Source organism: Rhagoletis pomonella, unplaced genomic scaffold, assembly GCF_013731165.1.
Source record: "Rhagoletis pomonella isolate Grant_MI unplaced genomic scaffold, Rhpom_1.0 Rhpom_scaffold_00016, whole genome shotgun sequence".
Classification (NCBI taxonomy): Eukaryota; Metazoa; Arthropoda; class Insecta; order Diptera; family Tephritidae; genus Rhagoletis; species Rhagoletis pomonella.
This window is the reverse complement of record NW_023458570.1, coordinates 5,637,487-5,650,370: the sequence shown is the minus strand read 5'-3', so window position 1 is coordinate 5,650,370 and position 12,884 is coordinate 5,637,487. Positions and strand designations below refer to the sequence as shown.

General features: G+C 33.7%; 1 protein-coding gene across 1 annotated transcript in view; it reads left to right on the top strand.

Annotated features, from left to right (window-relative positions):
• Positions 1-3,018: 3,018 nt before the first annotated feature.
• The window catches only part of LOC118749465 (synaptotagmin-5-like), a 159,200-nt gene continuing 149,334 nt past the window's right edge, over positions 3,019-12,884 (top strand). Inside the window, 4 exon segments of the mRNA XM_036484266.1 lie at positions 3,019-3,210; positions 3,303-3,674; positions 3,745-3,855; positions 12,110-12,227. Coding sequence (XP_036340159.1) covers positions 3,019-3,210; positions 3,303-3,674; positions 3,745-3,855; positions 12,110-12,227 — 793 coding nt within the window.

Sequence of the window (12,884 nt, the reverse complement as noted above, 5' to 3'; positions counted from 1 at the left end):
GTAAATCTTCGTATACCTTTGTTTTTGGCTCCCATACCGTGATGCATATTTAAGTATTTTAATTAGCTGATAATTTTTTTCATTTCAAAGCACCCTGTACCTCTTAATTTTTTTTTTTTTGCACTTTTAGCTTTAATTCAACGCCTTATTTTTGAAAAGCGAACCAAAAATTTAGATCTTAGGGCATTCAGAAAAAGTATTGTAAATATAGATCAGCTAAAATAATACCAAAAAAAGGCATTTAGTCACTTTTTCAAAATTGAAAATTTTCAAATATTGGAAAAAGTTGGAAGAGATTTCGATTGTTTCTGTTAGTAGAAGGTCCAAACTACCATAACCAAAAAAAAAATTTCACGAACTTTCAAGATGTTTTTTTGTTTTTGTCTCCAAAGTTTACCAATTTTCGGATTTTGGTATGTTTAATCATATATTTATTTATTAATAAAAAAAAATATTTGTATAAATTTTTTTTCCATGAACCATACATTTTTTGGTTTGTCGCATATATCTTTATCAAAGTGCAAAAGTTGATCTTGCTAGGAATAAAAATGTATTTTTAACAAATTTTTAACTGCGACCACTTTTATGTGCGAATCGCCGAAATGAAATGGTATGTAGAAAATAGGTGTACTTTGAGGGGGTGTGTGAGGCTGAAAGTTGTTTTTATCACAAAATAACTTATGAACTTCTCTTAGTTGGAGATTTAGCTGTAACTTGACATCAAAACATCTAAGTTTCAAGACAGTCGATTTTTGTATTTTTGTCCACCTTCGCGGCACTGTGCGCCGCGCCGATATTTTCGTAACTCGGCGTCGGCGCGTGAGTAATGACAAAAAACGGCGGCGGCGGCGGTGTGGCTCGGCGGCGTATACCTCTACTACACAAATAAATTCTAGGCCGTATTTAAGAAAAGTAGCCTACCTTCGACAATTTTTATGCGATTTTAATAAATGAGGTATCAGTTTGTTTGAAAATAAATGTAATTTTAGGCAACGCCACATATTTTGAAATTGTGGAAATTATCGATGGTCAAAATTTAAAAAATTAAGAGAAATATGGGTTTTTCCCGATGAAAAATCTCAACAAGGCAAGTTCGACAATAGATTGTATATACCATTTTATAGGCCTATATATGCTCTTCTTAGATCATATTCGATCACTGAAATCGAAACCTAAAAATAGTCATTCAAAAACTCATAAATCCACAAAATCGTATTATCTGACTTAAATCGACAGGTCGCGATCTCTAAATGACCTTTAAAAAATCTATAAAATTGGCAATAATCTTTCTCATAAAAACATATAAAATTAGGGGGTAGGGTCTTGAAATTTCCAAGAAAAAACATTTTCGATGGGCACCCTATTACACACATTTTCATACTTTATTAATCGAATGTAAATTTTACGTAGAAATCAAACCTTAACTGACTTTCCAGTAAAGTTACGTTCGGCTACTTATGTATGTGTTAACTAAGCACTTATACACAAAGTTCAGTGAACAAAACCATTATGTGACACTTCTGAAGTCAGCCTCTCGCTCCCTTCCCTTTCGTTTCGACAAAAATTACGTGCGAAAGGATGGAGTAAAAGTCTATTTTGACAGACAACAACAAAAACATAAATACCTGAGATCGTGAGATCATTACAACGTACGCCAATAAAACAAAATATCTTATCACAACTAAAGCACAAAGAATTTTTCGCAATGCATGCACCTTTTTTTATTCTTTATAAAAATACAGTTTATACTAAATACATTAAAAAACATACAAATAAAATTTCTAAACTTTGTGCTAAACTCGGGAAAATTCAATAAATTTGCAACTTTCTCATCAGATTTTTTATAAAAATTTTGAAAATGAAGTTTTGCAGCCCATTAAATTTTAGTTGACTTTTATACCCGAGCGCACTTGTGCACATAACGGTTGTTTGTAGTAGGCAAAACGAATCGAGAGAGATATACACAAATGTATACATAAATGACCAGCATATAACGGTAATTTTCAGCAATACGAAAACTGCGATTATTTAGTAACTACTGCAGATTATTCACTCAAAATTGATACTTACGATAATTTTTAGACGAAAAATAAGAATATTATAAATTTTTGGAAAATGGGCGTAGCCACGCCCACTTATGGTTACATGTGTATATCTTGGTAACCGCTGCACCAATTTCTCCCAAACTTGGCACAGTTGTTAGTCTTGCTACAGCATACCAAATGGCCGAAAATTTAAAAAATCGGACAATAACCACGCCCACATCCCATATAACGGTAATTTGGAGAAATACGAAATCTTCGATAAATGAGTAAATATTAATGGCCTTATTCATAAAAAATAAAGTAGCTTTAAAAAACGTTTATAAACTGAAAAATGTATGAAAACGTCACTTTATAAAGCTCTTTAAACCTACTTTATTTTTTATGAATAGGGCCATCAAATTTATTCAAAATTGACTCTTGCAACAATTCTTTACCAAGAAATACGTTTATGATAAAATTTCGGAAAACGGGCGTTGCACCGCCCACTTTTGATTACATATATGTATCTCGGTAACAATTCTACCAATATGTACTAAACTCGGTATGGTTATTGTGCTTGCCACATAAAAGCAAAACGTTGAAAGTTATTGAAACCGGACTAAAGTTAAGGCCGCTTTTCATATAACGGTACATTTCAGAAATGCTTGAAACTTCAATATTTCGAAATTTAAGGACGCTAATTTACTTAAAATTGATACACCCCGGCTTGCCATGTAGCATAAAGAACTTATAAAAAAAAGAATGAAAACGAAATAAATTAAAATTCTACTGGCCGTGGAACTCGAACCCACAACCTTTCGGCTCGTTTATCCGCATTACTGCCCTCTGTAAAGGTAAAATTATTATGCGCATATGTGCACCAGATTATATGCATAAGCTTTGCCGTCTGTCACAGCTTTAACGGAGCTTTTAGTTAAGATTTAAGTTAATTGACATAAACGATTAAATGCCCGTCTTGAGTAACGATAAAAATATGGATATTTTTATACGTGAGGAGGATGTGTCCTTGGCACAGGTGGGCATTTATGCTTCCATATCCTTTCTGGTCGTGACTGTCGCTGGTGCGCTTTTCTACGTTTCGTGTTCGAAAAAATATCGCCTAAACTGGTTTGAGAAAAATCTACTTGAATCAGCTGCGGAAACTCAGGACCCGGAAAAGTGGTGAGTTTGAAAAATATTTGATTGAGTTAAAAATTTTAAATTTTTTTCCAACCTCTCAAAGAGCTTTAAAGTGAAATTGTATTCCTTTTTTATTAGCACCGAGTTGCCGGCGCTGCTAGCTTTAATTCGGACAATGTTAGTGAGTGTTCGCGTTCCCGTTCAATTTACAAAGGTAATATGAGTCCCACATCCATTAATACCGATGATCCCAGCTTCTGGGTACCACCGCCACGCAAGACTGTGCAACAACAGGTTTCCACATCCGCTGAAGAGTCCCCACCGCCATCACCTACCTCTCCAACTGGTAGTCTCAAATCGAATACTCTCTCAATGTCTTCGAGAAGTTCGGTCCCCATTACACGCTCCGACAAGCATGTAGTTTTGGGTATGAATCCCAGCAGACCGAAGGTGTCCTCGATGAGCGCAAAATTGGACCATACAAAAATTGATATGTCGTTTTATAGAAATGTGAGTAGTGAACGCTCTTGATAACAGTTAAAAATTTATAAACCAAAGTAAGCACTGCTTTTTTATTTAGAACTCCCAGCAGAAGACCTCACCCCAAGGCAGTGATGATATTCGTGGCAATATTCATTTGAGTGTTATCTACGATCCCATAGCCGGAATGCTGTCTGTGCATTTGATAGAGGTTAGTGTTAAGGAAAACTCCTTGGTTAACTCAACGTGCTCTCTAATTATTGTGGGAAAGTTTTACTCAATTCATGTTGGGTTTCCTATTTGTTAATAGCATAGTGCAACAAACTTCAAAAAGCTTGAAGTGATGGAAATCGGACCAACTGCATTCGATTCAGCTGTTTAAATTATGAAAAAGTACTAAATGATTTGAAAAAGTTGGTTACCATTTTTTTGAATTCCCATTTGAACTTAGAAATCTTTACTCTTATAATGCCAATATGGGTGTTAACACTTGATTGGTTATCAGGTTATGAGGCTAAAAATATTATGTATACTGTTTACGACAATAAATACACTGTAGAACAGGGTTGCCATTGAAAAACTTTCCTATCAAGAGCGGGTTTAAAAACCTACCAAAATGGTTTCCTCCCATTTCTTTTAATCAAGAAAACGGCGTTTGACAGCATTAAATACCTTTATTTTTTCTGGTTTTTATACTTAAAATAAGATATCCAGTAAATGAAAAGATCAGAATGGTAGAATTCTGCCTATACCAGTAAGCAACGAGGTTTTAAATGAATGAGGGTAAAATTGATATTATTAAAATTTGGCAATCCTATTCACAGTGCTAACAAAGTGACACATCACAACAAGCCAGAGATGTTTTCTGTTTTATGTGCAAAGAAACCTACCAAAATTTTAAGCGTCCTACCATCCTACCAACGAGAAAAAAAACCTACCAAGTTTGGTAGGAAAAGCCCAAAACGGCAACCTTGCTATAGAACAATAATTTTTAATCAAATAACCTGATAACCAGGCAAGTTTGAACACTAACAATGTATAATTTTTCTTTATTTAACAATGTACATTGAGCTTGAGACCGTTTATATTGAAAAACTATTGTGGAAAAACAACAATATTTTATAAATGGTGGTGGTCTACACACAGTGGTAAGTTCGCCTTATAAACTGTTCCAAACGCCAATATAAATTATTTAATATGATTTATTAGGCCAACAAATAACTACAAAAAACTATATTTCGTTTTTTTTTAACCGAGGAGGATGTTATCAATTCGTCGGAATATTTATTTATTTTTATGTATGTTACCGCATAACTTTGGACCACGTTAGCCGATTTCTATGATTTTTTTTAAAGGAAAGTTGGCAACTTTGAGGAGGTCTCATACTAATTAGTTTGGTTTAGATCCGATCATTTGATCATAAAGAAATTAACTGCACTTTTGAAATTTTAGATGAGAATTGAAGTCCTTTTATTTGCCAAAAATTACTTGTTCAAATATCTTTTGAAATCAATACGTTTGTTCGTCGAAAATCCAGCAAGTGTTGCCCAACACTCAAAATATCAGAGAGTGAGAAAAAATTCTCTCAAATTCTCTCTTATATAGAGAAACTTGCAAATTTCTGCACGAACGAAAATATGCAAGAATTTGCAAGCTGGTGTCTAGGGTTGCATTTCAAACAAAATCAATTTTTATAAGAATTTCTAACATTCTTTTAGATGGACAAAGAACAGGATATATGCATATGTATATTTCTTGTTCTTCTGACTTTCTTTAACATACATTTAAATTTCGTTATCGTATTAGCTGTCGGGTTTCTTAAATCGAATCTGGTTGCGATTGCATTCGGATCACGAATAAATTTTTCTTTTCAGCTGAGTACAATACAAATCATTGGAAATAACTAAGTTAATTATATAAACAAGATTTTATTTAACGAACTAATTTATTCAAATTATCGTCGACAAAAATGCAGCCATGTGCTACAATAATATATTGTTCTTGCTGACTAAAATTTTTCTAGCAGGAATTTGCAAGTTCTCTCCAACAGAACTGTCACTTTGCGCTCTCAGTTTTTGAGTGGTGTTATCCAGCCGAACGCGATTTGAGCAAAAATCATGATAATTCGTACAAATTCGTACAAGTTATTTGCTCGACGAACAGAACTAATGTTAAATCAGAAAAAAAAAACTTACATAATTGAGTTAAACAATTAAAAAAGTCTATGTTCGGGCGAGGCCGAACATTAAATTTTCGGCACACGTATTATATATAGTTTTTTTTTCACTTCTCCAAAACTACAGCTACATGGTAGGCAGGGATAATTTTACCCATATTTCAAACATTTTCGATAGCATGTTCAGTTACACTCTAAAAAGTGCATGTAAAACCACTACTGAAAAGTGTTTATTTTTCAATCAGAATCTGTTCAAGTATACGCACAAGATGTTCAAGATTCGATTTTGAACATGAGTTGTTTAAAATATACACATGAAATGTTTAAAATTACAAACATTTTGAAAGTAAAAATATAGTTTTTACAAATAATAAATACTAAGTGCCAGGGCCGCACGCAGAAATATATATTTTTGGGGGGAAAGGGTTTATACTTCTAAATATATATCATCAGCAAATACTGAAAATTCGCTCTTTAAAATACATTTATGAAAGTTTTATTTACAGTATGAAATAAATAAATAAACTTTTTAAAGTATCATCAATTGCATTTTATTTACATAAAATTTACAAAGAACTCAGGCATTTTTAACCGGCTTAAAAAAAGGGGAGGTTATCAATTCTTCGGAGTATTTTTACTTCTTTTATTTATTCCACCGCATAACTTTGCTCCGCGTGAACAGATTCCAATAATTATTTTTTCACCAGAAAGATGGTACCTTAAGGGTCGTCCCGTAATTTGGTTTAGACCCGATCATTAAATCATGAAAAAATTAACGGTTAGAGATCCACTCAACTTTCAAAAGTAATACAACATTTTACAAAAGAGTTTTAATATAAATAAATTAAATAATTTCACGAAATTTTTACACTTTTTTATTCATTTTCGTCAATTTCTAATTTCTCATTTTTTAATACTTCGAATAACGAAAATTTAACTGAACTTGTATTTTTATCATGTAGCTCATTTTGGTGGAACGAATTCGCAGTTAGCAAATTAAATCTTCGAATGCTTATTAAGTACAAATCAGTGGTAAACTTTTTTAGGCTGTAAAGTGTAAAAAGCAACAGTAAGTGAGTACGCATTGCATATTTTTAGGACAATGTTTTCATTCGCAGTTAAACTTTTTAAAGAGCTCTCAAGAAAGAAAGAAAAATTCTTACAAAATGACGCACAAGAAATGGAAAAAAAAAATTTATCTTTCAGAATTTCTTATATCGTAATAAATTTAGCCCCAAAACCCACCGCTTGTGTGCGCTACGTGACAAATTTGATATGTAAAAGTAAACAGACATTGTTTAATTTTGCACACACTAGGAGAGGAAACTGGTTACCTCTCTTTATATGCGTAAATTTAAACGAAAATTTTTTATAGGAAATTTTAAACATTTTATGTGTAAACTGCGAAAATGTGAACAATAAATGTTTAGAACTCAAAAAACAAATTAGAAATTTGTTCTACGCCACACATATGATAAGTAAAAGTAAGCAAGCAGTGTTTAAATTTGCATTCATTAAGAGAGGAAACTGGTTATCTATCTTAATATGCGCAAATTTAAATAAAATTTTTTTAGAGTGTAGACTTAATAGGTACTGTCTCACGATCAATATTTATTGACGTGATCCAAGTATCGCGATATTTACTGACCGTGTAGAGCATAGATGGGCACACCAATACAGTCTCATTTTGTCATGGTATTCGTGAATCGCGCTGAGTAACAGTTGCCACTTTTCTATATTGTACAAAAGTGCGTCGTTTTTTGCGCGTGTAAGAAAACGCTCTTACAAATTTATATTTAATTTGTATTATGAACATGAAACGAAAATAATAAAATATAATAAAAAAATTATGAAGAAATAATTTCAAATAATGAATTATGAAATTAAATGTTATAAGTACATATGTACGACGTACGTGCATGAAAAGTTTTTTAATTTAATTTCATTAAACTAATGTTTTAAAAAATGATAGTTTATTCAACAACAAAATTCACGAATTTAAAATTTCTAAACTTTGTAAAAAACTCAGTATTCAATAAAGTATACTAAATATATTAAATTGCCGTATCGTACATACATATATACATAAAACCCATTACAAAAAACTTTAAATTGGTTTACACAGTTCGGCAGTTTGACTTTTTTACCATGACAAATAATGTCGCCTTATATTAAAAGAAAGATTCCAAGTAGTCGTATTACCACATAACAAGCATTGGGCATTATTGGCTTTTCTTAAAACCGAAAATTGTAATTGGCACTCATACGCAGCCATTTTGGGCATTGTTACATATATAGGTGGCAACAACGCGCTGAAATTACGAATAAAAATATTCAACAGCGAAGCGTGATGTCACTCTCATGAAAACTGAAAGCAGACTGAATTGAAATTCGCTGCGTCGTTTCTGTATACGTATAAGCGCTGCGACGCAGACGCTACTCGCGAGCAGTGTTGCCAGAACTTTTTGGGCCGACCGGCTAGATTGGCAAAAAAAAGCGGCTAAAAACGGCTAAAATGTTTTAGTGAAAATTCACATGCTTTATTTAAATAAATCGCAAGAAACGAAAGACTAGTTAACACCATTAATTTATATCGAGTGTATATTCCTCATCATCAAATGAATCACTATTGTATATATCACCTGAATTCATTAATTTTAAGAGATCGTCATCTACAGTAAAATTATGGCAGCATTTTTCTTCACGTTTTAAACCGTATCTTATATATAAAATAGCGTTTAACGTTTTAACGCACATTGGATTTCTTTGCTTAGGGCATTTCGAAATTGATAAACTTCGGCCCAAAATTTTACAGTTGAGTCTAAATTACTCCAGGTATGTAACGTTAACCGTTGGCATTGCATCTCTATGGATGTTATTTCGTCGGAATTATATTTGTGGTTTTGTTGCTGTAGTTGAACAAATACTTTTGGTTTAATTACTCTTAATGCATTTCCAACCGAAAAAAGTCAATTTTTTTTAGTGTGGCATTATTTGTAGGGAGGCGTTGGCGTAATTCCTTTATTAAAGTGATAATAAAATAGCGACCATTTTCTCGAATTATTTTCTCGGCTTCGTGGTCAAAAGCGTTTGTGCTTACTTTTGTTTTTAAATACTCTTCAAAACTGTGATAAAACTGAGGAAATGGAGCAAGGTATGGTTCCAACGGGGAACATAGATGCGAAAGTAAAACATTGAGTTCATTAAAAATCTTCATTGGGTCTGCATTATTGCTTTCGAACAACTTGTTTACTTTTTGCACCTGAAAATTAGGCAAATAGTAAAATCGGCTAAAAACGGCTAACTTTTTTTTACAAACCGGCTAACAAATCGGCTGCCGGCTAGATCGAATTTTCTCCGGCTAGTTGCTATCAAAACCGGCTAAATCTAGCCGGAAAACGGCTAAAATGGCAACGCTGCTCGCGAGTACCAAAACGTGTACCAAAATACAAAAAATTTACCAAAATAGGTTTAAGCTAAATATTTAATTATTCAAATATTTTAAAAATACACATTGCCCATACATATATGTAGTTGTCGTACTCCTACCCTGTCGGAAACACCAACAACGAAAATGAGTTACCCTTTAGAAATTATTACCTTGTAGGGCTACTGGAAGGATACTTTCGGTAACATTTTGTCTTTGAGTTTAACGAGGGATCCTCACAGATTGGTTTAAAACTATCAAGAGCCCTTGAAGGTCCGGCTTCTTATGCTCACCAAATTGCTGCGACACAAATCGCTTCAGCAAGCCTCATTGTCAATTAGTATGGTATGTGACGATTAGAGTGATTTCGTAGGGCAGGTGCGCATGGCTCCTATAATGGCTACACAGACAGATCGGTGCTTGACTTTTGGCCTCCTGGACGGTGCTTACTAAGTACGTAATAATCGGTTTTGTCACTGTATTGAATGCCCAAAACGTCAGTGCCTCTGACAGCCTAGTTGTTAACAGCTATGAGAAGAGACTTTAAGTTGACCCCTGAATGCTTCGCCTCTTGTGATAGAAATTACGGAGATTGATTTCTCAGTCAGTTTGAAGTCTCCCTGCAATCTAGAGGCAATATTGTCTTCATTGTAGCCCACCACGATGATGAGTAGCTTATACTTGTTATATACTTTATGGCTTTTCCAGGATATCATGCCTAACGCTTCTTTGTTCTGATATTATAGTCCTGGATTCAATATGCTTATGTTACATGTAGTTATTACATTGGGAATATCTTCATGGCAGGTCATGGCCTTGGATTTTGCTTAAATGTCAAGAAACCCGTAAAGGACTATATGCTTATAGCAATGCCTTTTCAATTACCTGAGTTAGTCAATGTGTTGCCGTAATAGCAGATTTCCCTGATTGATATGGTCATTGGCCTTCACACAAACGCTTGAACTCTTTAAGTAGGTATATGATGTAAGTAATAATTTTCTCATTTTGTCAGATTAAAAAATGTACCAATTCTGAAAGTTACGTACCTGTGTACCAAACTGGAAAATATGTACCAAAAATGGTACATTTCGGCCAAAACGGAAACCGTGGGTGTAGAGCATGCCCAACGTTGGCAGAACTCCATAAGCAAGTGCCCTGCGCTGGCAGAATCCCATATGAAAGTGCCCTGCGATGGGCATACCTGGTGTAGAGCATGCAATATTGATGGCTATATTGCAAAATTTCTACATATTTAAAAATCTGGATCGTGGATCGCAATACCGTCAATAAATATTGAACGTGTGGCATTTTCAAAACGCGATCCATACATTTCGTCAGTACATCTTGTACTCTCATAACGCCAACATCGAAAACATATGAATTCTGCTTTCGCTCTCGACGCTTAAAACCTTTCAAAACAAATTGAAAATATTTAATTTTGCAATGTTATTGTGGCTTATTAACATTTAATTTTAATATTTTTATTGAGCTTTGTAACACGATTAGTTTATTAGGAAAAATTGGAAAAAGCAACAAAGTCTAAGCGGTAGAAGTTATAGCAGCTATTTCGGAGATCACCAAATCTCCTCATCAGACTTCTTTTTCTCCAGACTTAAATTTATATTATAAATTTCTTTTTACATTGTTTGTTATAATAAACTTCCATCGACTATAAAGCTGCATACCGAAAAATTCATATTAAAAAACCCGAAATTTAGACGAAAATTTTTGGAATTATTGCAAATAAAGCTTTCATCCTTGATTTTAATGGGCTTTGTTAAATCGCACACAATATTTTTATACAAACAAAAATAGCAAAAAAAATATACTTGAACAATATTGTGAATATTAAAAAAATCGTCAAGGCGTTTTTTGAGTCACTGTATTAGTCTATAATAAATCCAGTTGAAGTTTTTTTCAAATGATGAAGTTTCGTTGTTGCCTTTAGTTTCATCACTTTCGCTGTTGGTTGAAGGAAACCGAAAAGATGTCATCAATATGATCTTAAATGCCTAATCAATAGTTAAATAAAAAGTTCCTTATTAAAAAACTTTTAGTCGGCCGCTGTGGTGTAGTGGTAAGCAGTGCACGCTGCTCGGGAGGCAATGGCAAACCTCCGAGTGTATTTCTGCCATGAAAAACAGCTTCTCATAAAAATACAATCGCCGTTCGAAGTTTCTGTGACAACATCAAGACGCTCGCCACAAGTCAGAGGAGAAGCTCGGCCAAACACTAACATATGTGTAAGCGCCAATCTATTATTATTATTAATAAAAGATTTTAATTTCTATTGAAATAGAACAAAACTATAGTTTTTATTAAAATAGCTAGAAAAAAGTTATTGGTAAATATTTTTCAGATTTGGTAAATTTTTTCAAGTGGATTGTAAATATTTTTATAGTCAGTGGCAACCCTGGTAGTGGCAACCCAACAGTTGTGTGAACAATGTTAGAATACCCTTGTGTACAAGTGCACTCGGGTAGAAAAATGGTAACTAATTGTTACAAATCTTTTATCCCTAAGGGCCATTTTCTGAAATAACCTTTAACTTTAAGGTTCACTTTATATTTAAAGGTTGGATTGAAAATAAAGCTATGTCTAAAGTTTAGCATTTTTTTTTATCGGTTTTTTGCGTATGTATGTTTCTTGGTTGTAAACTAATTTAAACCCGATAATAAAATGCTTTACTTTAGGCACAATCATAAATTTTAATGCAACCTTTAAATATATATTGAGCTTTCAAGTTACAGGGTACTTGAGAAAACGGCCCTAAATGAATGAAATTTGTCTCATGCCCATCACTATTTGAGCGTGTCACTATGTTGGTAATACATATGTATTTTTTTGCATACATCTTTTAAGGCACACAATTTGCAACCACGTGACTTTAGCGGCACAGCTGATCCATATGCTAAAGTGCGCCTTTTACCGGAGAAGAATTTCTGGCAAACACGCATACATAAAAGAACCCTTAACCCAAGTAAGCTGAACGTATTTTATATAAAAACAAGTAAGAAAGTCTAAGTTCGGGCGGAGCCGAACATTAAATACCCGGCGCAAGTATTAAATATATGTTTTCCACCTTTCCGAAAGCTACCGCTACATGATAAGCCGGGGTGTATACATTTTAAGTAAATTAGCGTCCTTAAATTTCGAAATATTGAAATTTCAAGCATATCTGAAACTTACCGTTATATGAAAAGCGGCCTCAATTTTAGTCCGATTTCAACAATTTTCAACGGTTTGCTTTTATGTGGCAAGCACAATAACCATACCGAGCTTGGTACAAATTGCTAGAACGGTTAGCGAGATACATATATGTGATCACAAGTGGGCGGTGCTACGCCCATTTTCCAAAATTTTGTCATAAACGTATTTCTTGGTAAAGAATTGTTGCAATCATCAATTTTGAATAAATTAGCTTCAATATTTACTGATTTATCGAAGATTTTGTATTTCTCGAAATTACCGTTATATGGGATGTGGGCGTGGTTATTGTCCGATTTTAGAAATTTTCGGCCAATTGGTATGCTGTACCAGGACCAACAACTGTGCCCAGTTTGGAAGAAATTGGTGTAGCGGTTACCAAGATATACACATGTAACCATAAGTGGGCGTGGCTACGCCCATTTGCCAT